At 43.2% G+C, this 25,692-nt stretch overlaps 1 protein-coding gene across 5 annotated transcripts; it reads left to right on the top strand.

Moving 5' to 3' along the window:
* The first annotated feature begins 766 nt into the window (after nt 1-766).
* On the top strand, nt 767-24,339 carry rmdn2 (regulator of microtubule dynamics 2). Of its 5 annotated transcripts, XM_028424135.1 has the most exons (11): nt 1,323-1,422; nt 2,159-2,607; nt 10,086-10,263; nt 10,359-10,461; nt 12,362-12,422; nt 18,831-18,906; nt 19,442-19,519; nt 20,850-20,948; nt 22,261-22,314; nt 22,393-22,473; nt 22,749-24,339. In XM_028424135.1, the coding sequence occupies exons 2-11, from the start codon at nt 2,168-2,170 to the stop codon at nt 22,800-22,802; spliced, it is 1,224 nt and encodes a 407-aa protein (XP_028279936.1). In that variant the 5' UTR covers nt 1,323-1,422; nt 2,159-2,167; the 3' UTR covers nt 22,803-24,339. The 5 variants fall into 5 exon arrangements, with proteins under 5 accessions (XP_028279933.1, XP_028279935.1, XP_028279936.1 ...); XM_028424132.1 differs by lacking the exons at nt 1,323-1,422; nt 22,749-24,339 and adding an exon at nt 767-824 and having other exon boundaries at nt 22,393-22,721; XM_028424134.1 differs by lacking the exons at nt 1,323-1,422; nt 22,749-24,339 and adding an exon at nt 913-1,036 and having other exon boundaries at nt 22,393-22,721.
* The last annotated feature ends 1,353 nt before the right edge of the window (nt 24,340-25,692 follow it).

Here is a 25,692-nt window from a genome sequence, read left to right as displayed (position 1 = left end):
ATGCGTCTGCCTTATCATCTTATCTGTGTCTGCTGGGCCAACCCAGAGCCGCTGCCCAAGGTTTTTTCTTTTTTTGCACCGCCATGCCTCTGGGATTCAGGTGGGCTTTTTGTTCCCTGTGCAAGCTGAATGCAGGCTGTGGGCTGAGGAACAATGCTGTGTTCAGAGAGCAAGGAAGAAACTGCACGTAGTGAACCCCACACCATCTTATGCAAGGGAACTCCCTGTTACCTCTATGCCTATCTACCCCTCTACAGGCTAGAAGAAGCATCCGCTTGGGGAGTTCGTGTATTTCTGCCAAATCAAATAAACACAGCAACCCCCCCGAAAGAGGACATTTATCAACTCCTGAGGTCATCAGGGGTGGTGTTGTTTTTTCCCTGATGGAAGCTGTTAATCATGAACCTGTCTTTAAGTTCAGATAAAGAAAACCAAAGAAGAAAAAACATCAAATAATCTGACAAAATATAAACAAAGTGCTCTGATCAGGCTCTAAACCTTGGTCCAACAATTAAAGGCATATTTAATATTTGTAATAAGATCACACCGTCTTAGACAAAACTAATTAATGCATCATAATAATGGTTTTTGTCATTTTGCCACAACAAAAACAGACTCAGAATCACAGCAAATGGTGCATCTGTATACACAACACTAACCTCTCCCCCACTGCAGACAGCACTTGAACTAAACCCAAGCTGGGACAGCTCCATGTTCACTGACCACAAGTCCAAGGTTGACGTGATAAAACATGTGTTTAGTAACTTTTTAAAATCCTGCTGCACGTTCTGTCACTGCAGGAAAAACACAAGCAAACCGAAGAGGTGAGTCACTGCTCCAGCTGAAGCAGCATAAGATAAAATAAGATAAGATAAAACTTCATTAATGAAGTTTTATCATGGAAAATGTGATGTTTATGTTCCTATAAAGAATCTTAGTAAGGCTAAATTATTCTTCCTGTAACTGAACAACAGTTGCGGCTGTTGTGACAGTGAACTTTGGTCAGCTGGTGATTGATTATTCACTCGTCTTGGTGGTAAGTAAGATCTTTAAAGAACGTCAGAAGATAAAGAAATTAAAGCTCAGCATGACAAAAATGTAATGTAAACATTAAAAAACTCCTCACAGAGAGCAAAGCTTCTTGACAGCAGCAGTGATGAGATGAGATCACTACAGCATTTACTTTTATAAAACAGTTTTAATTGCTTCAATTTATTTTTTAATTTTTTATTATTTTGGTTTTAATATTTTTTTTGTCGTTAAGAAGTTATTTGCACTGACCGTAGTAACACGAACGTAATATTTGTCGGAACCAGGAACCTTTTCGTTGCGGCACCTGAGCCCGCACGGACTGTTTTGACCGTTGCACCAGACAGAATAGCAAACAGAAGAGGTGCCTCTCTCTTTGACCTGTACAGTAAGGTGTTCACTCATTTCATATTTATTTATATTTAGAGACATGTTCATTCAATGGTTATTGTGAGTAGGTGTTTCCTAAAAGGAACCCGTTTAACGCGTTTAACCGTATAAAACCTTGTCGAGTTACTATGATGTAGCGCGACGTTTGGCATCTGGCGACTTTAAGCTAGCTGATAAAACTTGTAAATTACCGGCTGATAAACACAGATAGCTTGTTCGTGAAACTGTGACAGTTTGTATGAGACAAGGAAGGATTCAGACTCTAGCAGACATTGGTTTACTCAGAGTATTCGGACCGATAGAGCTGCTCTCTGACTCTCTGACTCAAGCTCCGTTAGTGATTATGTGTTGATCCAATTATCTAAGCTAGAGTAGTTGGCCAGCCATTCGTAACGTAGCATACTGTTTACAAGGTACTACGTTAACCTAATACCTTGTAAACAGTATGCTGCAGATACACAATAGATACCAATACCTAAAGGCTCATTTGTTTGATACTTTCTTAAACTCCTTAGTTTTAAGTTAAGACAGACATTCACTCTGTCCATCAATAAATTAGTGAACGTTCCTGTTGACTTGTAGATATGAAAGTTAACCAAGCATTTTAAATGGTGTGGACCTCGGATGTGGATCTGCAGCTTTATATCTGATCTGCTTTGTTTGTTAGTTGCATGTATTACCTTAATATTCAGTGTCTTATGACCTTAGTAATCAGAAATGTCTTTCTTGGATTCTGCAGGACTGCAGGATGGCCCACACAGACAGCAAGGTGCTGGCTCTTGGAGCGTTAGCTGGGGTGGCTGGAATCAGCTTGGCTGTGGTCTGCTACCAGAATTATGCATCCAGACGACGATGTAGATCTAGCTCTGCACCAGGGATCTACCTTAACCGCAATAATCAGCCGGGGTCAGCTGTGATGTTGGTGGATGGTCATGGTCTGCCCACGGGGCAAGTTGAGGTGCTGGAGCGCCTTGAAGCCCTGATCAAGTGTGTGTCTGAGCTGAAGGATGAGATGAAGGCTTTGAAGACTGCTCTGCCAACGCTGCAGGACCAAGTCATAGAAGAGTTGAGGGCTCGTGATGAAACACGCCATAGGACCACACCAACACGAAGGAAAAGAGTTGCAGCGGTCGTCGCTGGGCCCAGACCTGGAGGCCGTAGCTCAGAGGAAGCAGAGAGTGAAGGAGGGTGAGTACTCTAAAGGCATTATAAATCACACTAGTATCCATTTTCCTGAATTACACATGTACATTTACAATTTTAAATTATATATAAACCCAGTGAGTCCCTTCCCTGGGCCTGGCTCCAGGGTGAGGCTCTGGGTACCATATCCCAGGCAAGGGACTTGAGATTCACTTAATGATACACTGCCACCCAAAGCCTTGAAGGCCTGTAAAAGTAAATTTATATTGACCTTGTACACAGTGAAGTGTACCAGGTGACATGTCCATGATATTGTAGTTCTGGTAGATTGATACAGTCATTAGAATAGAATAGAATATACTTTATTAACCCCTTTGGGAAGGTCCCTCGGGGAAATTTGGGTACCAGCAGCAATACAATACCGACAGTCAGAGCAAGAGTTAAATAAAAATAAAAGATAAGAGGAATTATGTACAAACATTGCACAGCAGCATAGATGGTACAGATGGATTATTGCACGTGTGTTGTATCAGGCGGGCCGTACTCCTCCCTCCTTCTCCCCCTCCTGCCAAAAGCAGAGTTGTAAAGTTTGATGGATCGGGGGACAGATCGGGGATTACAGTGGTGTAATGATTATCATTACCTATGTGTTTTGTTGAGTACAAAATATAGATGATGATAGTACATAAATACAACGTGTCATCGAGCTTGTATTTCAGAGTCAGTGCCATCATTACACAGTTTGTCCAGTAGACTCCACTGTTTACAACACTCAGCTGGAGTTCATGAGCTCAGCACACAACAGCTGAGCAGAGGTTGGTGTAAATTGTTTTAAAAATTTAAATACCTCCCTGTGTGTCTTAAGTATTATGAACTTTACATTTATTTGTATAAATACTGATGGGAGCAGGTTTTATTTGTTTTCATCATCGGCTTTAGCCACATTATTTCATCAGGCTGCAGTCTGAGCGTAGTAATTTCAAAAGAGGAACACAGAACAGAAAAAGAGACAAGAGATAAATATCTCAACAGGTGGTGGAAGGTAAATTAATTTAAGCCTTATTTCCACTTTAGCATTCGTATCTTTTGTTTGTCAGTGTGTGAGTAAAAAGTCTTTGGCTCTCCTATTGCACCAGTTAAACTTGCTTGCTTCTTTTATACTATTGACAGTATGTTTGCCTCAGGTGCTTCAGAGAACAGCAGACTAATCAGGTACCACATGCCCAGTCATCCACCTCCACCCCCAGCCAAATGCCTTGAACTCACGCCAGCCTTCAATAACATAAACAACAGATGTGTTTCTTTTGAATCGGCTTCCATTTAAAAATCTCACCTTATAAAAACACACATCAACAGTTGATATAAAAGATGATTAATTCTAGGACTTAACATTTTCAACAGACATAGACACAAGTTTGTTTTGGACGTGACTTGATATATCATCCCCGACACACGCAAACTCTCACAGTCGCCTCAAATCTGAGTGTTTAGTGAATTGATACTTGGTAATAGATATTTTAGCACATTGACCTCTCTGGATAGACGTTTTCATCCATCATTCAACCACTTAACCTGGATTGATTTCAGCTTAATTTCTGCAGGAAACAGAACCTTGTGAAGTGCCAAAAAAAGACGTCACAACACTGGGTGCAGCTGTATTGCCATATATGTGTGCATTTATCCTTAGATTAAGGCTGTATGATGCCCACCAGCTCTGTTACTGTCGTTGCCGTGATTAATCAGTTGCCTCTAAGCATTTTTTTTGTTTTTAAACCACTATTAATAACAGAAATGGGACATTCGAACATGCAGCACACCCCTGGATAATTAATCAGTTTGTTTTGGGTCTTATGTAAATCACATTCCACACCAGGCCTTAGTTAAGTGGGTTTTTTGTTTACGTTTTTTAAGAAAAATATCTTTTTATTAGTTATGTGAATATTTCTCACCACTATTTACATGATTTTTTTCAGCAGTAAATGTTATCTGATCTGTTCCTTTCCAGGAATGATACAGAACAGTATTTCTATTACCCTAAAATGGTTCCAGGTCATGCAAGTTTGTTGGCAAGAAAAGCAGGAACAGTTCATAGACAGGTAGTAACACCATATCTTTCATGATGGTTCAACATTTCAGGTCAAGCTGAAGCTCTACTTATGTTACACGCAGCATGCTTATTGGCTGATGGAGGTGTAAGACTGCCCTCTAGCAGATATGGTTCACAGGTTTTGAGTGACATTCGGCGGCCGCATCAAATGCTTTTAATTACAGTCGGGGTTATTATGCTTTAGAAATTGCATCACGCACACACACACACACCCCCTGATAATTAAAGAGCCTTTCCTGCCGCTCTGTTATTTGTATGAGCAGAGGGAGTGGGGGGGGGGTGAGTTTAGTGAGGAATAGAGCTGTGAAGAAATTCCAGCCCATCAGGCAGAATGTAGTGTTCCCTTAGAGGAGGCAGATAACTTTCTTAATCCTCACCTTCATTTGAACGTCACCTCATCCTCCTTGAAAGGGTTTAAATCACAATGTCTCCGTGTAATATCTCCATTAGAGGCCAGATGTTAAGTGTTGGATAAAAGGCTTTCCAAGTTTGTTGAAGTCCAAAGACTTTAGAATTCATTTTAGATTTGCAAGCTTAGTGTGTTGTCTCAGTTTGGAAACGTCCATATGCAACATTTATTTGTGTCAGATATATATGTATACACATTTTGAACTATTTGTTGACCTTTTGTAAACAAATGGTGTTAGTGTGGAAGCAGATTTCCAACAGGGGGCATCATGCAAGTATGAGCATGGCCCCCTCGAGCAATCTGTAGCAGAACATGTTGGATGCACACCTCCAGTCTGCAGTGGCATGTTATGATACCTTCCTGGAGGTGATAACGTTCTGAAGCTTAATGGTTTCTAACATTTGTGGTAGAATGTTTTTCTTGTTGCATAATTGCGATGCTAATTGTTATGTTTATGAATCAACGGTGTCATGTATATTTATGAAGATATTTCAAGTGTGACCAGTGTTGGCAAAGCTGTAGTCCCAACCTGCCTGTTATTTCTGCCCAAATGTGCGCAAACACCACACGACTCCTGTTATATAATGTCAGATTTTTGAACGCGGTGTCAGTCAAAACAGGGTTCAAGGTTGAAAATTCCATCTGTTTACTCCATTCGCTCCTCATATGTCACAATGACTTCCTCAGAGCTACCTTTCTGCAGGTAAAGAGACCCATCAGTCAGGCTGTCTGTGTGCCAAGCTGTCAAAGGCCTCATTTCAGGTTGTCTTGTAGGAACATGTAAATCCTTGAACAGTTCCCACTGAGTTTATTCACATCTCCGTGCTATAGCTCAAGGACATGGCCGCTTTTTCTTTTTTGTTTTACCAAAAAAACAAAAAAAAACAGCATTTATGACATTGGATAGTTGTTGATTTAAGCAGATTTAAGCAGGGGTTTTGTTTAGGTACGGGCAAGCCTGATCAACACACAGAAATGTTTAGAAAAAGGAGTTATTTGCCTGCTGTGATTAAAAGCTTTAGTCTAACTTCCCTGTGACGTTATGCATATGTTCATGCAGCTGTCCGTGTTTGAGTCATTCACATCTGTATCCTCAGATTCATTCTTCAGTGAAAAGCTTTTAACCAAACAAACACACTTATTGACTTGTACAGTGTACACTGTGTGTACACGGTAGTCACGTCTCATGTGTCCCCAGTCACCCTGGCCTGGCCCTGACCTGTATCTGTCTCTCTGACTCTGACCACCCACACCTCCCATTCATGTCTTACTTTAATGGCCCAGGATTTTCTATCATATTACAACCAATTCTACAAAAGATATTCTGCAAAAGAAAGGACTCACTACAAGTGTTTAACTGATTATGAACCAGGGCTTACCAAGTCTGGGTCAGTAGATGGAAGTTTGTAGGCCATAGCTGTGTTGCAGCTGAGAGGCTCCATCCCTAAAAGAACGCCTTTGTAGGCTCGATTGTGTCCCTTCCAGCCCAATATTCCAAGATGTTTTTAGGCTCGTCTCTTTTTACAGCAGAATCCACAAACTGAACTTTAATGGCCTGAAGAGTAAAATTATGAATATATAAATACAAACTGCAGGTTGGTGGCTACTGGAACAGCAATTTCTGATAAACAGGAAGTCCTCCACAGACCAGACTATCCCATTTAACAACAGTTGATGTGACCTTTGAGGGCTACAGCTGCGGTCTGTAAAGCTCAGACCTTCATAAACCAAGAATGCAACTCCTCAACAAGGACACAGCTGGTATCACATATTGTAGTGTAGGATATTATTCACTCCCTGACATCTGTCACTGTTTCACAGAGCAGAAGTTTCCCTTTTGCATTTCTTATCCTCTAGTGTCCTTGTCCTTAAGTGAACCCATCTGTTTACATGTATTTGTTTCCAGTTCATTTTTAGAAAATGCCCAGCTAAACGTCATTTGTATACAACCTTGTGTGTTTCTTCCTCTTGCTATTTTTGGAACAGAGTTTTGCCACATCCTAACAGAAGTGCTATTTATGGTTTGTAATGAGTGTGATGACATAAACCCGCAGGATGAATTACTGCATTCATTATCGATTTGTAATGTCACCTTGTTTCTGTGAGTGACAGGTTTTTTTTCCACCCACGTTTTTTTCCGCTTGTATTACTCACCATAACACAGGGGGGGTATTGTGAGAAAGCCAGTGATGTTGTCAGCTCGGTGGCTCAGCGGCGGGACCAGTGGGAGTCAGTACCCTGTCTAACCTTGGGGAATAACCGGAGTCTCTCCAGTCGCTCAGCCATTGTTGCAGAGCAGGCTTTCATTGGTCCTGTCGACAGACTTTGAATAAGCTGGCCTGCGTGTTCCAGGCTCCGGTTGATGTTGGGATGGTAACTTGGGTTTGTTTTGAATGGGGTAACCACAGAGACGGCTACTTAGCAGCTCTAATGAGAGATCCCTTTATTTCCCCTTGGGGTCTGTTTATTGAATGGCTGATCTCCCCTAGTGAGCACACAGCCTGTTGGAAACGAAGCCTCTCAGCCTTTAACTTTACGTAGTCAGTAGAGTGTTACACGGTTGTATGCGACACTTTTGCTTGTTGAATACAAAGCAGAGCCCGTCATTTAATGCAAGCATCTTGACATGAACTTATGTTTTTCCTTTCATTTGAAACCCTTACTGTGTCACAATAGTTTTTATCAACTGATCATCATCCATTGCATCACTTTTATTTACTCATGGCTTTGAAGTCCAGTGAAATAAACCACATTTAGCAATAGGAATAGTAGCAAAAGTATTAGTAGTAGAAGATATTTGCACCGGTCTGCATGGTTTCAGTCTCATCCAGCTGAAGCATGCAGAAAGGCGGTCTGAGCACTGTACAATGCAGCCACACTGTAATCAAACCAACTGCAGTTTGAGGGTCCTCTGTGGCTTAGTCTTATGAGGACACCCTCAGAGCTGTGCCACCGGGACATTACAAGAATCCTAATGGCTCCTGCACAAACACATGTGCAATGAATAAACAGCCAGTAATACAAACAGATCCTTAGCTTCTTTTTTCTTTCAACTCAAGTGATTCATGAGCCGTGGAATGGCGTGACAGGAATTCGCTGATCACTCAGTACTCTGCTGTCTGTCGCTCCAGCTCCACTGAGTAAATAACTGCAGGGAGGGAGGAACACCGGACTGCTGAATGAATAAAAGCCAAAAGGATGAATGAGTTAGTGAATGAATGAATGACACAAGTCCAGTAATGTCACAAGCAAGGCGGTTAATGTAAGCCCGTTTTGTTACAAGGTGCTGCGCTTTAAAATGATGCCATCAGACAAAAGAGATACCACAGTTGTCAGAGTACACACACAAAAAAAACAGACCCATTCAGAGTTTTTCAGGATGGCAAGTATTGGCCAATAAACACTTTGAGCCTGTCTGCAGGTTTGAGTGTTTATTGAGGGGTTAGTGTAGACGGGGAGATTGCTGGCAGGCTTTGGAACACTGTCCTCAAATGATGGCGATTAAAATAAAGATACTCCAAAGATTGGCTTCGCTTGCAATTACAGAGATTACAGAGGTTTCCTACTAAGCTTTTGGATATGAGTGAAGTACAAGCCAAACAATCACAAGCATGTGATGATACCACCTAAAATGTCACGTTGTAGACCTGGGTTTAACTCCTGCTGGGTTCCATTTTCACAGTATAGATTAGATTTCTTTTGCTTTTTCCTGAGGTTTTAGACACATTTCCTTAGAAAGGCTGATTCAAATGCAGCCGATATGCGCGCAGTGTAACATGTACAGTGGATTCTAAGGGCCGAATAGAACGTTTCAAATGTTAATGTTAGCTGCCGGATGCTAAGCGACAGGACATCCTCAACCCATTTTGTAGAGGTCGACGCAAAGTCTTAAAAAGCCACACACCTCCATCGACCCTGTCCTTCAGAGGATGCAGCCCCTGGGATCTTGGTTTCCTTGGTTACAACACCTGCCTGTTGCTGCTTGTAAATAGTCAGCTTAATATTTGTGATTTTTTTTTTTTGTTTGTCACGTAGTGGGAGTAAGGACCCTGCACATACGCCATCATGTTATCTGTTGTTTGTATAAAAGTCTGATACTTTGTGAACTTGTGTCATAGTGCTCTGAATTCTTTGATCTCATCCCCCTGCTGGTTGTGTTAGTCATGGTACTTTATTGTTGACAGTTCTTTCTCTGCATCCCAGAAGCCTTCATATTACTCCTGTAATCACAGCACTCAGACCTGGAGGGGTGTGGTTCTGTGTTATGGGGTGGAGTCGGTAAGCAGCCCCTGGCACCGGGCACCTGTTTGGTCCGCGGTGTTTCTGTCTGTGGCCCGCTCTGACACATCCCTTCAGAACCATGGCTTACAGCCCAAATGTTCTTTTAACCACAGATGACGCACATGCAACCACTGCCAACACTTAATAGACACTTCATATTCCGTGCCTTTGTCTGTGCCTTTCATTTCTACCTGTGCCATTAATGTACCGGTAGCTGTTTTTCTAAGTGTTAGCTTACGGTGTCAGAGCATACTTGCAGTGGTTGAAAGGGCTCCATAAAACATCTAACGTGGGTCTTGTGTGCCTCACCCTATGAAACAAGTCTCCCTGTGTTTATGGAAATGCCTTCAGGTATCGTCAGGAGTTTCTTAACAGCCTGTATTCATAAACAATTAAGTGACCCATTTATGTAAACAAACCTGGTGCCACTGGAGTGTAAGCAGGCGCTGAGGATTGATCAACACCTGGCAGAGAGCAGCTCATAAAGGAGCTCATTATGATGAGCTTGATCTGAAAGACTCCTCAGCTGAGGTGTGTGCATTCCACCTCACAAGTAGAAGATGGTCTGATAGCAGGCCTTTATCTGGCATCTAGCCATGTAATGACACTTCCATGAGGCCTAAGGACAGGTACAGTCCAGCCTGGTGATTGGAACCACCTACAGTGCAGCTTTCTAATCCACATGCTGACAGCGAAGTAAAAGCTGCACCTTGTTTATGCTTTCAGGTACATGACTGCGCTGACAGACTCAGAGGAAGAAGAGCTAAGTGACGAAGCGCAGAGTGGTGAAGAACAGCCCGTGGACAGACTGTGTGTTCTTCTTGAGCGGGTCGACCGTTTACACAAGGGCGGCGAGTCTGACAAAATGGAAAGTCTAAATATCCTCCTGGAGCAGAGAGAGGAGGTGTGTGTGTGTGTACTTTGTGTTTATAAATGTTTGTGTGAGTTTATAGCTGAAATACAGAGCAGTGCCTCTTAACACGTGAATGTGTTCTTCAGTTTGGACAGAGCTCCTCATTCCTTTGGCGGCTAACCCGAGCATACTGTGATCTTCACGACATCAGCTCCACTCTGGAGGAGAAGAAAACCTATGCACAGACTGGTAATTTGATACACATTGTTTAGTCACACAGCTGATGAACTGGTAAATAACCCTAAATGTTAGGCCCCGTTCACACTGGGGAAAGTCATTCCAGCTAAAGTAGGATTGAGCCCAGACAGCCTTTAAGCTGGATGCGTTCAGACCTATTTTCAAATCTGGCTAGCACACACTTGTGTCCGCACTCAATCCGGCTTCATCCAGCATGGTTGCTGTCCTCCAAACCACTAGGTGGTGCCTCGTGCCTCACACCTGAGCCACATTTGAGCCAATCCGGCTAGATCCACCTCGCATCCAGATCAATCCAGATGTGAGTGTGAACACCTCCAATCCGGCTGAATCCAGTTTGATTTCAAGCCGGCTAGATCCACCCTCGAGAGGTGGATCTAGCAGGATTGGCTCAAATGTGGCTCAGGTGTGAACGCAAATGTGGCTAGCGAATCCGGCTAGCCACATTATTAGCCATATTACGAGGCGCCACCTAGTGGTTTGGAGAACAGCAAACACGCTGGATGAAGCCGGATTGAGTGCGGACACAAGTGTGTGCTAGCCAGATTTGAAAATAGGTCTGAACGCATCCAGCCTAAAGGCTGTCTGGGCTCAATCCTACTCTAGCTGGAATGACTTTCTCCAGTGTGAACGGGGTATTAGTGACACACATGTTTTACTACTGAAGCTCAAAAGTGGGGCTACATGGTGCTAACAGACAATAGCACTGATTTACATTTTACAGTGTCTGCATGAGTCAGGTCAAGGTTTCCCTAAATCTCACAATGTGTCCTATTGACCACTTCATAATGATAAAACACTTTTCCCCTGTAAACTGTTTGGTGATTGTTCTGAAGTGCAGACTGGATCGACCTGTTTCTCTGTGATCCTTCCTCATCAATGTGATTCTAATCTGAGCTGCAGGTGTTTCCTGCTGTGTCAAAGACATGAATGTTTAAAGCAGCAGGGCACCGTATTTAACATTCATTCAGATATTAATAGAGTAGATTAAATGAGAAGGATTTAAATCTGTGCTCATTTCCTGCATTGCGATTCGAGTAGTGAACATGGAGGTCCTGTTTAAACCCCAAAAATCTCTGCTAATTTGAAGGCATTATCATGGATACTAAAAGCCACCAAACTGTCCTCAAACCTCAGCCCCTTTGTGAGCTGCCATGCTTTCAGAGGTGTCACAAAAGCCTGAGTAGCGCCCCCTAGAATGAGTCATATGTCCACATTTAACCTACATGTATAAAATTCAATATGTAACTCAGTAAGATGAAAAAGGGCTCTTGGAGGTATCCCCTTAAAACTACAGAAAGCAGTGGCTCTTAGAAAAATTAAATGTTTTTCCAATATCCTTCCATGTCATGTGACCAAGTGACACCAAAATAGGATGGATTGTAGTCCTATGAGAGACAAATGTCTACACCATGTCTTCTACACCAACCCACAGAAATTGATATTAAGCTCATACTACAGTTAACATTGTTAGAGCTAACTCGCTGCAGTGTGCACTCTGACTTGTCCCGTAGCCACTAGGTGGGGTTGTGTTTATGTTTGGACACTGGTATATTAGTGTATTCAGGATGGGATGCTTATTAACCATGTGAGGGTTTATTCAGGATTAGGTCAACAACACTTGGATGTGTTGATGCCAAACTCTTTAGTTTGCTGCACTGATACGCCCGTTGCCAGAAAAAAAAGGCATGATGTTACAAATCTCTTTACTGCACCACTTCCCGCTGACCACAAGGGGTGCTATGGCCTGAGTATTCATGTGTATCCTATGTTTTTTCAGTCAGCACACCCCTAGATTCTTCTAATCTTGCTGCCTTTTTCATGTGAACAGGAATGTCCTGGGTGCAGAGTGTGTTGGATCACTATCTCTTGTCTATTTTTACTTTCCTCTTAGGAAAGCGAGTCGGTGAGGAGGCAGTGACCTTGAACCCTACATGTGCTGAAAGTCATCAGTGGTAGGTTTCAGCTGTTTCCTTCCTTCCTCATGTCATCATTTAAAAAAGCTGCTTTTTTCTCTTCAGTCAAATCTTTCTTACCGTTTCAAAAGCACATCAATCAAAGAAGACCCGACGGCATCTGGCCTGCAGCCACTAAGCCCCCCTTTTTGTGAGAATTCAACTTACAGTTGAATTGTATTTCCAGTTTAATGCTATGTGACAGAATGAAAACATCAAAACAGGTACTTTCCCCAGATGAGAGGTGTTGATGTCTTTTTGACGGGTTACCCTGGAGCAGCTGTATCTGTGTGTTTGGATGGATGGATGTTGGACGTAGGTACTTCTTCATCCAGCATGGCCCGCTCGTACTGCGGTGGATGACAGAGTAACTCGAATAAAGACCAAATTTAGACCAAGCGGTTAATGCGTAAAGAAATGTGCTAATGAAAGGGGGGGCCTCTTTGCATGCTGTGCAGACATGTTTGTTTGTAAGATAACAGTGGCTTACCTCCTAAACATCCCGTCCCTCAGGTCACCCCCTCATCCTCCTGATAGCATCACATCCAGCTTTAGGAATGTAAACATGGTCTGGGTTAACATGGCTTAGACAGTTTTAACTTGTGATGAATGGGTCTCAGAACAGTTGCTGTTCCTGTATGTATGGTACATTTGTTCTTTACAGTTTACAGGTAAATGTGGCGTCAAAGAATTTGTTTGCATTTTATGTGCTGTATGTTCACAGAAATGTTGCGTCACATGCATCACAAGTGAAGAACTTTCGCAGATGGGTTAAGTGAGAGGGAAGCAGAGGCCGGCCTCTCCTCTGCTACCAGAGATATTCTGTGACTCAGGCAGAAAAAAAACCCTTGCCTTTAATTAGCTCTGCAGTATGGGCATGAATCCCATTTGTATTTGTACAGGCCCTCTATGCATTCCTCATCTAAAACAATGCTCATGTTAAAACATGATCATACATGGAATCCACGCCTGGAACAGAGGGATGTTGATTGCACGAGATGCCGCTAAGATCAGCTTACAGATGCAGTAATAATACAGAGCGCCCTTCATTCAGCACTGTGCATCTCCTCAAATGAGTTCATATGAGTTCCATCCATGCATTATTATCGGGTTTGCTTGCTAAGCTTATTTCCTCATTGAAAATATTTGTTACAGTTAATTACCTTCCATGAATCGGTGTCTTGTGTAATTGAGATCATGTGGCTGTTTTCTGTATACACTCACATACGTAGCTGGAAACGGACCAAAACCTGATCCTGCTCGGGCCAGCAGGCCTGTTTGCTCTGTTCGTTAGGGAATAATTAGCATTAGCTCATGCACATACCGCAGCACTTGAGACGACAAGTGAAAGAGAAGGCCGTGTTTGTTTAGTTAATTAAGAGCAACAGCTTTAAAAAAAAGCTTAATGCTTAATCCTATATCCACTAATGGAATTTGTAAGATTCTTAAACCAAGCAAAAACTCTGTCTAAGTTGAATGGACAGGGCAAAGTAGGTAAAGCTGCACTTTGTGGAGGGAGGAGGCAGAGACTGGGGACGGTGCCAGGCGGTGTTGCAAGGAAGTTTATGTCTGAGGTAACAGTTTACTTAGTGTGCCGATGCCGTGAGAAAACTTGTCACCTGTTTTCCTGAATGCCGCCCAGCTCGTCACATTTTGGCAGATGTTGTTTAGACAAACTGCCAGTCAGTTCCTGCTCAGCCACTGAAACTGCTTATAGAGACTTCTTTAAATAGCTGGAGTGAGAAGACTGTACTGCAGGTTTAAAAAAATTTTATGTTTGTATTTTGCTCGTGGCATTTTGTGTGGACGAACTTCTTTGACCTCGTGCATGTGCACTGAGACATCTGTGATTGACAGATTAGCAGGTTGGGAGAGGAAGACCGTCTGAACAAACCTGCTCTGCTGCAGCCTGCATAGCAGCTCACTTACATTAGACCTGTCTCTGTGAAACTGCTCTCACTCAGACCAGATGTCCCAAAGCTGCGTTTCAGTTGGTGCAGTTTGGTGGTCTTGTCGTCCATCTGAAGTCCTGTCCTTCCAGGACTGCATTGATTTATGTGAAAAAAAAGGTGCAGCGGTGTGTGTGTGTGTGTGTTGTATCTAAACCGGATGTAATCACAGCAGCAACTCATGCAACCTACTGCATGAGACACCTGACAGGAGGCACACCTCTGATTGCAACACACAAACATTCCTTCGAAAGCATGCACTGAGGCCACATTATGTATATATAATAAGAAAAGGCATTTTAGAAGCATTAGGTCAGAGCAAGTTCTGTGTCAACAGTGGCTACTGTTGAATTGTACTAAGAAAAATAAAATAAGCCTGCTGTGATGCTTGAATGTCAACAAATGTCAGCAAATGTCAATATATACAGTGAAGTGACCATGACGACTATATTGATTGTTGGTGTGTATTTCTTCACAGTTTAAACAGCAGATAAGTCAAGCTACATTTGGTCTTGAACAATATATTAGTCAACAACTGACAACACGCTGTGTGTTCCCTGATCCCCGCTGTGCATGTTTTATGAAGAAAAAAACACAACAATATGCCGCGCTGCGATCTGAAAAAAACCACGTCGCTCTCTCTCTAGGTTTGTTTCTATTATGACATGATGAAGGCCACGGTGAAGGATCTCATAGAAGCTCGGATTATACTAAATAACCCAAAACCTCTCCCATTGAAAACTGTTGATGTGCAGCTACAAGTTGCAAGACATTTGTGAACCTTACACTGTGAAAAAACACGCGGCGTCCTCTTTGAGCTCGTACCTTGACTGTTTGAAGACCTGAAGTGATGAATGAATGTGATGTTCGTGTAACAGTCATCACTTCTCAGGAGATTACGCATACTTTCCCACTCTGTCATGCACCAAATCTCTGTACTTTGCACAGGAGAGGTGGATCAGGACTTGTTTGAAGTCAGATGTGTATGGAGGCACATCAGAGTGCACCACTGAGGATGTGGTGTGGATACTTGGAGCGCGGTGAACTCTTTCAGCTCCTACATTTTTAAGTTCTCCTGTCAGTGTGGATGCCCTCACCTTAGATTTCATTCTTTAAAAGCGCTCCTGCCTCTGTGTCTGCTGCTGAGCTTTCTAGGAAACCACTTTACAAAAGGAAGCTGTCACCGGACCACAAGTTGTGAATGTGTTTGAGGGTTCTGAATGCATGCGCGGGGTTACATGGGGGGGCTTTCGTGACAGCCTGTTGCTATAATCACAGCAGGCTGACGGCTGGGAGATGTGATTGCATTCTTGTATTGCAGGCTTTGTTTATAGGTGCGTTTTCAGTGATCCCGCCGTGTGAATTCAGCCCATGTAAATCCCCGACTGCAGGGCCTCGCTGAGGGTACAAAGTCCCACGGATTAAACAGGGAGACTGCGGCTGGGACAGTCAGAGGAGGGGCAGTGGATGGAGTCACTTTGACCTCAGCAAAGACAACTTTAATTTCAAACATGTGCCCCATCGTTAGTGGCAGCATTGTTCTGTGTGTCACAAGTATGCAAAGAAAACACTATCATCTCATGTTGTCATGGGGTTAAGTGTGTAAACTTCACACACTGCCTCAAACAGGTTGGCTTCGAATTCCTCGAGTTCATCCTCATGTTTTTGTACATGTTTTAGCCTGGAGTCTTGCTTGGCACTCTGTCTCTGAATGAGCTCTCTATGTTTGGATTTGAAGGCTGAAATCAATCTGCTGTTTCCGCCAAGCAGCTGACATGTACGCCCTTTTGTTTTTGCCCAGTAGAGTAGGGGATTTCATTGAGCTGAGTTAAAACGCAGACTAATCTTGCGCAATTAAGTGCTCTGTCCTCTTCTCATCCTCACCTGTCATGTTTTGCTCCCACCCACCTTTCCTCCCCCTCTTGATATTTCCCTTTTCTTGCCTTGGACAGTATTTCAAATCACAAAGGAAAAGACAGGATAAACAGCAGCTCTTTACTCCTTCACATCTTTGCTCCCTCCCCTTACTTCTCTCCGCCTCTGTCTCTGCACTGAGGGCACAGATAGAGGCCATACAATAGGAAAGCTCACTTTAAATGTTTAGGTTTGAAAATTACACTCACAGGGGTGAACTTTGACATTAGAACATCTGCCTTCTACCTGCAGGTCCATGTGCTGCACTAGGTCACCACCATTATGAGCTGCTTTAGCCCTACTGTACTGTATAGAGCCATACTTTGCTGTAAATGCTGTCGGAATTGCTACAAGCTAAATAATGTTAGCACTAGCCAAAGAGAATATCCCTCCCACAGCCCTCACCTGGGCAATGCTTGATCTCATTTCTGATTACTGTGCCACTCTGGTATGCTGTTGTGGTCGGTCTTTTCATCTCACCACTGCTTAGATTTATTGCCTTTTAATCACATCAGCATATTACAACATGCAAGGAGAGAATTGACTGAATGGTTAGCATAACTCCTGCAGGAGGATTGCAGTCAGCTGAGCTCATTTAGTTTGTCATGGACTTTGGTGAGCGATGGCGGCCCTATGTTTTTATAATTATAATCAGTATGTTATTGTTTTTTTTGCACTGCTATGTTTATTTGGACCAGCATATTGCACAATGCTATACCTAACCATGTTGTTATCAGTTCATTTAGCCTAAAACAATTTATAGAGGGGATAAAAAGAAGCTGGGAGGATGCTACTGGTTCTGTTACACCATTTGGATGCTTTTAAAGAAGCATGCTTCATGGTAAATGCTAACTTACTGTGCCAGCAGTATGCTCTCAGGCTAATATTGTTAGCATTCAGCATTTATTTTATTTCAGAGGTGGAATATAATATGTTTTGCTGGTATTCAAAGAGCACAAATGAGCATGACCTCATGGTGGCACTAGTGGGAAATTCAGCAGCTGGAGTCTTTCTTGACTGTGACAAACTGTATTTAACTACTTTTATGTCGATATGTGGTTGAGTGTAAACCAACATGCGTGTCGGTCCCTGCTCCGTTTCCTCTCTGCAGATAGTTAATCACTGGTGATACAGTTGCTCAAAGCCGTTACATCCAGCAGTGTGTTTTCATTGGAAGCCAGGCAGCACAACTGTACACTGATAGCATCTCTGCTCCTCTGATGTTGTGGAGCTCCACTCGCCAACAAGCGACTGTGTGGGTGGACCCTGCGCTACCTTGAGAAAATAAACACAGATCCTTTTTCCTACAGTCACTCACATTTCATCTCTGTTTGTGTTTCACACTGTGTTGTGGACATTTGTGGTTGGCAATTGTCTTATCTTCCATTTTACAAGTGGGAGTAATGATGACTAAGATTACTGTGTATGATGCTCCACCTGAATAGTGTGTTTTGTTTCATATTCGTTTAATGGTTGGTAGTAAACCAAAAAAAACAAACAATAAAACTGGTTCCTACATATTTTTACAATAGTAACTACTTTGATATTGTAACTCTGCTCACTTCATTTCCCCCTTAGTGTTGTGTTAATGGCGGTAAAAGAAAGTGCCCAGCGCGCCCACAGTAGCCCACTACCAGACCAAATCCTTTCACACATACCTGACGCCTCAACACACACGTACAGTTGTAGATTCCATCTACCATCAGCACCATCGCTGTCAGATGACCTCTGTTCCTGCTGAACCTTCGTTTGAAAAGCTGTTTGTGTCACTCCGCCATGTTTGAGTACCAGCAGGATTAAAGCGGCCTTGTGGTGAAAAGACTTTGATCAGCTCGCTCCTCTCCTCTCCAAACCCTCAGCGTCATGCTGACTTAGAGATCCCAACGCTAAAATCACCCTTTGTTTCCACTCCACCTGCCCATTGCTCCAAGTCAGTGTATTAATTAATGACAGAGTGGGAAGCAGGAGAAGCAGCTTATCTCTGCTGATGTTATCTAATGAGGGGTCTGTCTGAATGTTGAGGTGTTTCAGCACCTCATTGGTTGGCCTGTTGTTAGTGACCCAGAGAAAAAGGTGGTGAGACTGAGAGGTGCTGCTGAATGTTTCCTTAATTGTTTTTGTACTTGGGTTTTGTCAGCAGGGTGGCAGAAAGTCAAAAAATGCAGATATTTACAGCTGGATTTGAGGTTTCTGCAAACATGAAATCAGCATCTTATCCACAGTATCACTCCTGCTAGAACAGAAATTCCGCTCTATCTGCGGCCCATCTGCGCTCTAACTGTACTGAGGGTCTGTGTTACACAATCTAAAACTGTGTTTATGCTCAATGCTCTCAGATGTGAGGGCAAAGTGACGAAGCTTGTTCCCTCATCCAGGAGCTGCATGTCAGGTTTTGGTTTTAAAACACAGCTGTGAAGTCTGTGCTGGTAAATAAATGTTATATTTGTAACAGCGTGCATCCCAGTAGAGCTCATTATGACCCTTTTTTGCAATATTTTTCTCATCATTTTTGTTTATTTCTCCTTTTTTCATTGTCTCTTCACAGGTTTGCGATCCTTTGTGGAGTCATGACAGAATATGACACACTAACTGACAAGATAAAGAACGGATATGTCTTTAAGGTAAGGTAAACCAACAGCGGCTCATATTCTGAAGCCATTTAATGAGATATCTGCACTGTTATTTCTGTTATGCATTTAGACTTTGCTTCCTTCATGAGCTTAGAGTTAAGGGGAATGACTGCTCGTATCGCTTAAGCCGTTCCTACAGCCGTTCACTTGCATAAGATGGAGTGTGGAACTACGGCACGTAGCATTTTATCTTCTGTCAGCAGCCTCCCCTGCACACTGTGTACCTTCAAAACTCTTGACAGGTGAAAGAGAGAGATGGAGTGCCAGGGAGAGAAGATATGAAAAAAAAAACTCATCAGAGAAGAGAATGGAAAAGAATGAGGGAGGGTGCGTGACAGCCAGGAGTGTGTGGTGGCTCAGTGAGATCGCGTGTGTGAGAAGTGTTTGTGAAATACTTGTGGGTTGGTGAAGCAGGACAGATCAGGTCAGAACAGAAGGCAGTGGAAACAGCAGCCATGTCATGAATCAACAGTGAACGTGTTCTCCCTGTCTGTCTGTCTGTCTGTCTGTCTGCCTCTCCTCCCAGGAACATCTGGAGAAAGCCATCGAGCTGAAGCCGCAGGACCCCCTGTCCTACTACCTGCTGGGCCGCTGGTGTTACACCGTACGTGACCCCTCCTGACACGACACACAGCACTTCTATCTCCTCCATCTCTCCACACGACGACTCATTTATAGAGGCTGACATGTCTGCGTGGCCTCCCTCCCTCCCTTCGCTAACCCACCCACGCCTTCCCCTCATTCAGCGCCGCTGTTTAGGTTTCCCTGAGGTTTGTTTTTCCCTCTGCGATATTCACAGAAAGCGCGATGGGAGGTTAACGCCAGCCATTGTTAGCTTGAAATCAGATTGTATCCAGGAGATAATTTCATCCTGTTTCTGTTCGGCTCATGTTCTATTAGCAGAGCCGGGTGTTTTTGATGCAGCTCGTGATTGTTTCCTTTTCTCTTTCTGTTAGTTACCGCCGTGTGTTTTAAAATGCTGCGTGATGATGACCTGCTGTCACTTAGACACAGACACTCTGCTGCTGAGTGTCCCCGCTGTTTCCTCACCTATTTATTGCATAACTTGGCGCCAATTGTCAAGCCGACTTCCTGAAAGGAAGGAAGCGATTACAGAGATTGCTCCGACTGAATTACATAACACTCACCTACACGGTGGCTAACAGAGGGAGAGAGAGAGAGAGAGAGAGAGCGCATTTAATGGAGCAGTAACACCTGATATTTGCAGGGATTGAGTTTTACGGGCCGGCTGTGGTCCCTTCATGTTCAACAATGATCTAGTGTTTGCATTCAGCCAGCGGTTCTGTTTGAAAGCTGCTGCGATGACGCCAGAGCAACGCTACACCTGCAATTAGACGCTTCTCTGATGAATGGTGCGAGGCGGGAACATTACACGTTTGACCCCAGCTTCTGCTGCCCACTGTCATCTCCTGCAGAAAGTGTCAGCAGATGAGTGTTAGAGCAGCGGTGGTGGGGAAATGTCGCAGGAAATTGCCTGCGATTGTTATAAAAACCGATATGTAACTAATCCTGTGACGGGACTTTGGAGAGGTTTGTTTCCACAGACGTATACCCACAAAAAGCATTACGTGTGTTTCCATTGTGTCTGTTAGAGCACTTTATTTCACTACTGGTTGCTCAGAGGCGTAATTACAGTTAAAATGGAAAAACCTCCACATGACGTAAACATGAACCGAGCGAGAAATTTAAATAATTCACTCCAATTCACAAAAAAATCAATCTCGTCTTCAAGTAAAAAAACATTTTAAAGGTGACGACCATTCACATCTTCTCATTGTACGCCTCCATAAATGTTTCTGCTGAGTTCTGGTGGGTGAGCGAGCCTGTCATGTGGAGCAGACCTGAAGCTTTTCAACCAGAGAGAGTTAGGGTCCTTTCTTTAAAACGTGTTGATGTCTGCTTTTGTTTTGCAGGTGGCTCAGTTATCGTGGTTGGAGAGGAAAATTGCTGCAAATCTGTTTGGAGAACCTCCAACTGCCACAGTCGAAGAGGCTCTGAATAATTTTCTGAAGGTACCGTGATCCATGCAGCTTCACTGCTCACCCTGGAAAAAAAACGACAGTGTGTTTGGAAGACTTAACACAAAATGTGAAAAATTATATCAAAATATCCTAGAAACCAGTTGATGTCTTCACATTTTAGTTCAGAGCCACCTGTCAAACTGGCCCAACAGCTGGCAGCTTACTGATGTTTATGGAGCAGACGAAGTCAGGCCCCGTTCACACTGGAGAAAGTCATTCCAGCTAGAGTAGGATTGAGCCCAGACAGCCTTTAAGCTGGATGCGTTCAGACCTATTTTCAAATCTGGCTAGCACACAGTTGTGTCCGCACTCAATCCGGCTTCATCCAGCGTGTTTGCTGTTCTCCAAACCACTAGGTGGCGCCTCGTAATATGGCTAATAATGTGTTCACACCTGAGCCACATTTGAGCTAATCCGGTTGAAATCAAACTGGATACAGCCGGATTCGAGGTGTTCACACTCAGAAAAAAACACATCTGGATTGATCTGGATGCGACCGAATCCTGCTTAAGCCACATTTTTTCCCCAGTGTGAACAGGGCCTTAGAATGACACACACTAAATATAATAAAGTGCTCCACAGATCAGCTCGGGTTGGTGAAGACGGCTCTAAAAAACACTCGATACACTTAAAACCACCAAACAGGCACAGAAATGTAACAACAGCCCAGCACAGAGGGATGACAGCTGAAGGATCAGTGTACAGTGTTCCACTTGTTGTGGGTTTGTATGTTGTTGAACTGATTGTGTGGTGAAACATGTATCCTTCAGCTCCTGTTTATGTAGCCCTCCAGGTCGCGGCTGCGCCCGCTCTGCAGAGCCCGAACCGTGTTTTAAAAAGCCTTAATGTGTGTTCCCACGTTTCAGATGTTTACATAAGAGAAATGGCTTTTTGCTCGCGGCCAATATTCCTGCGCTTCCTCCTGTTTTCTGCATCTCATCCAACCGTTTGATTTAAGTCACCCCTGTTGCAACATGTTGCTCCAGACCTGGAGGAGAGACTCAGTTCAACTCACACAGATCCATCCTGAAGGTCGGCAGCCTGTGACCGGTGTCGGTGTGTTCACGCCGCTGTAACGCGTGTTGTCCTGTCGTTTGTTTAATTTTCCGGTGTGTCACAGCCTTTACCTCTGAGCCAGTCATAGCTGGTGCTGATGAGCAGCTGTGTGAGTCATTTAAAGCTAGAAGTGATGCTGATTGAGCCCTTCTACCGTCAGACGTCAGACTCTTCATTCATAAAACATCTGTTTTAATATAAACAATCATCTCTGAACACTGATAAGAACCATTTTCTCTTCGTGCAGGTTGAGGAGCTCCAACCAGCATATTCCAAACTCAACTATGTGTTCCTAGCTAAGGTCAGTCCTGCACATGTCCGGGTTCCGACGTTCTGACTGAACTTGGCTTTGACAGTTTGTTGTCGTTTTCTCTGGCAGTGCTACAGATACCTGGGGCAGACAGAGAAGGCCAGGAGGATGTGTGAAACTGCTGTTTCAATGAGTACCACCTCCAAAGAGGTGAGCTGTCTGCACACATGGCGCTTACTGATGAAGAAATATAATTTGTTAACAGTACCGCCCACAGATTACCTGATGTAAATAATGATAAGTGGCTGGATTAAAGGTGAAACCTCATCAGGGAACTCCAGCTGGTAGGGAGGAGGCAGAATGATCCTGTCTCCATGTGCTGACAGATCCGTATTTAAATATTCTTCATCACTGAGGTGCTTCATCTCTGCATGAACAGTACAAAATAAATGCTGTCATATTTACAGCCATGTGTTTTTCTGCAGGATGAAGAGGCACAGAAGGAGCTGGACGTTCTCTGCCCAGACTTTGGACTGTGACAGCAGCCCAATAGTTTATAGGTTTTTATTTCCCATCCACTACAGCTGCCGTGTGTGTGTGTGTGTGTGAGGATGTAATGTGTCCTGTCACTCTGTGAGTGTCGGGAAGCAGCACTACATTCAGAACTGTCCCGTTTATTTTTTAACTACAGTTTTATTTTGAAGGTTTGTGTAGTTCCAGAGTTGATCGGCTCAGTTTAATGAAAGATCAATATTATCAGATTATATTATCATGCGGATTGTTAGCGTCCTGGCAGATTAGGATTAGTGTCTGTCTGTCCAGTGCATCATCACTAATTTATTTAAAATTGTTGGAACATGTGGTGAACGCTTCAATGAGACTTTAAAGAGGCCAATTCATCCTGAGGAGGACAGAAACCAGCACGCTGGTGTAATATAGATCGCACTCTGCGGTCATCTGAAGTGTCAGTAAAGACTCCCAGACCTTTGTGAAGAAGATGGCGGTTTCTGGCCTGAGGAAGACCATCGTGAGGGCTCTTCGTCGTGGCAGTGTTTGTCATTAGGAACGGTTTAACTTGAGTTTCTACAAAAGAAAGACGCCTGTGAAGATCCACAGTTTGACAGTTTCAGGCACGAAGAGCCTTCTTCAGGTGCAGAGATGAGGATGATGAGCTGAAGGATTTGATGAGGATGAAGATCCTCCTACAAAGAAAGTTTAGTTCGGATCTAAACTAATTATCATGTTAGTAAAAACAGTAAAACTTCTGCTTCAGACTGTCCTGAGATGATGTTTGCTCTATGAATTCTGTGCCTCTGCTGCAATGCATCATGGGATTAATACAGCAGACAGACGGCTCAGAGGTCCAAGGTGTACTTTTTCCTGTGTTTGCATATTTGTTGGATCATGTTGGAAGAAAAAAAAGAAACATATAGATGATTTTATAAGAAGCACCTGTTGAGGTGTTTTTAAGGAAAGCCCCTCTTCTGAGTCCAGACTTCCTGCTCTTCCAGGAAGGTTTCCTCTTATATTCCTTTTATAAAACCACACACTCCTCTTTGACACGCGGAGCTCTGGCTCCCGCTCACGCTTCACTGCTCTGAAATAGTTTTTAAATCTGTGCAATTTAAAGTCGTTTTTTTATTGAGACATCTGTTTTAATTCACATACGACTGAAAGAGGTTTCATGTTTATAGAGGGGTTAATGAAGGGTTTGGGTTTCAATGTAAAAAAACACTGAAGAACAAACAGTGCAGACTTATGTGTTTAAAAAATGACAGGGATCATTTACAGTGATGTTTTCTTGAATATGACATTCCATTAAAAAGACGTGGCTTCACTTTATATTCAGACTGCTTCAGATAACCGACGCTCTCGTTTCATTTACTGTAGTTAATAATGATTATTTAAAAATTACAGAGGAACAGTTTTTATTATTTTACTGATTTTTTTTCTACCAGCAACATGAATGTACCTGATTTGTTTTTCTTTCTTTTTTTTTTAAATACCAAAGCGAGTTCAATAATTCTAAAGCTTGTACCAAATAATGATGAATGGTTGTGGTACTCTATCATTAAACCTGTGCAATCCTGATGGGAGCTGTCAGTTTGTCATTCGGCTTGTTTGTGTTAGTTTTATAGCTGTTTATGAGGAATACCCTCTCACACTAAGTTATGTAAGCTCCAACGTATAATTAAAAAATATGCTCTGATTTTTTTTTTTTTTTTTTGAGCTAAATTGGTTTTAATCCAAAATCAGCGTAACGTGTAGACTCCTGCAGGTTTGTCCTGCAGACTGTGGCTCAGATTCAGGCCGACTTCCTGCCCTGTCTAGTCATGTTGCAGTTTTGTTTTTCTGATCGGTGCCTCCTAAATGAGCACAGGTGTTTGTTTATACAGGAATGAAACTTGATTTTATGAGCTCGCTGCCATCTTCAATCAGAAGCCGTCAGTCTGTGGGAGCTCACTGCTGCTGAGGAGCTGAGAGACAGATGTTTAAGCCACTCTTTGTTTTGGGATGTGAGTTTTAAGTGTTTCATTTGGATCTTTTTGCAAATAAAATATTTAAATCTGTTTGTGGCAGTGGCCTAAATGCATGCTGGGAATAACTGAACCCCAGTCATACTGAAACACGGCAGCGTTAAGGTGCAATAGCGCCATCTACTATGTTGGAGTGTCAACAATATCTGAGGAAAAGCAGAAAATATGAATGCTGACTTTAGCTAAGCTAAGCTAGCTGTGTGATGGTTTGAACAGGGTGGGGGTGCATGTGGTCCACAGGCTGGAGTTTGCCTCCTGTGTTTGAAACTGGGTCCTGCTTGTGTTGCTGAGCATGCTGGGTATGCTTGATGATATGTTTGTGATTATTAGATGGACGTTATATTCACAGCATCCCAGAGACGTTAACAAACTAAACGCCCATACTGATGCATGCAGACACATTACATGTGTGTTTTGCTGGAGGTTTAAGGTGGTCTGTGTGTTCTAGTGTTGAATTAAATGCAGCGTTTGTCCTCTGACCAGTGCTGAGTGTTTATGAGCAGCAGCTCTGACACCAGAGGTAGCAGAGATGAAGATGCTGAGGTTCTCTTTAGGAGTGATGAGGATGGACAGGGTTCATCAGAGGGGCGGGCGGCTCAGGTTGGCTGATTGGAGGACAAAGACAGAGAGGTGGTGCGGTGTGTTGAAAATGGAGCTGCAGGCAAGAGGTCAAGAGGAAGGTCAAAGAGGAGACGGTGTGTGTGGGACTGTCAGGTGCTGCATCATAATCAGCTCTCTCCTCTTGTGCATACTAGGAACAGTTATAAAGGATCCATATTGTGGCAGGCTGCTCGTATCACCTTATAACTTTAGCCTGGATGGGAGGAAATCAAACTTTGTTGACATTAAACGGCTGCACCGGGATGGCTGCGTGTCCGTGTGGCTTCAGATC

This window comes from Parambassis ranga, chromosome 15 (assembly GCF_900634625.1).
Source record: "Parambassis ranga chromosome 15, fParRan2.1, whole genome shotgun sequence".
In the NCBI taxonomy this organism is placed as follows: Eukaryota; Metazoa; Chordata; class Actinopteri; family Ambassidae; genus Parambassis; species Parambassis ranga.
The sequence above is the reverse complement of the archived record's forward strand: the minus strand, read 5'-3'. Positions and strand labels throughout refer to the sequence as shown.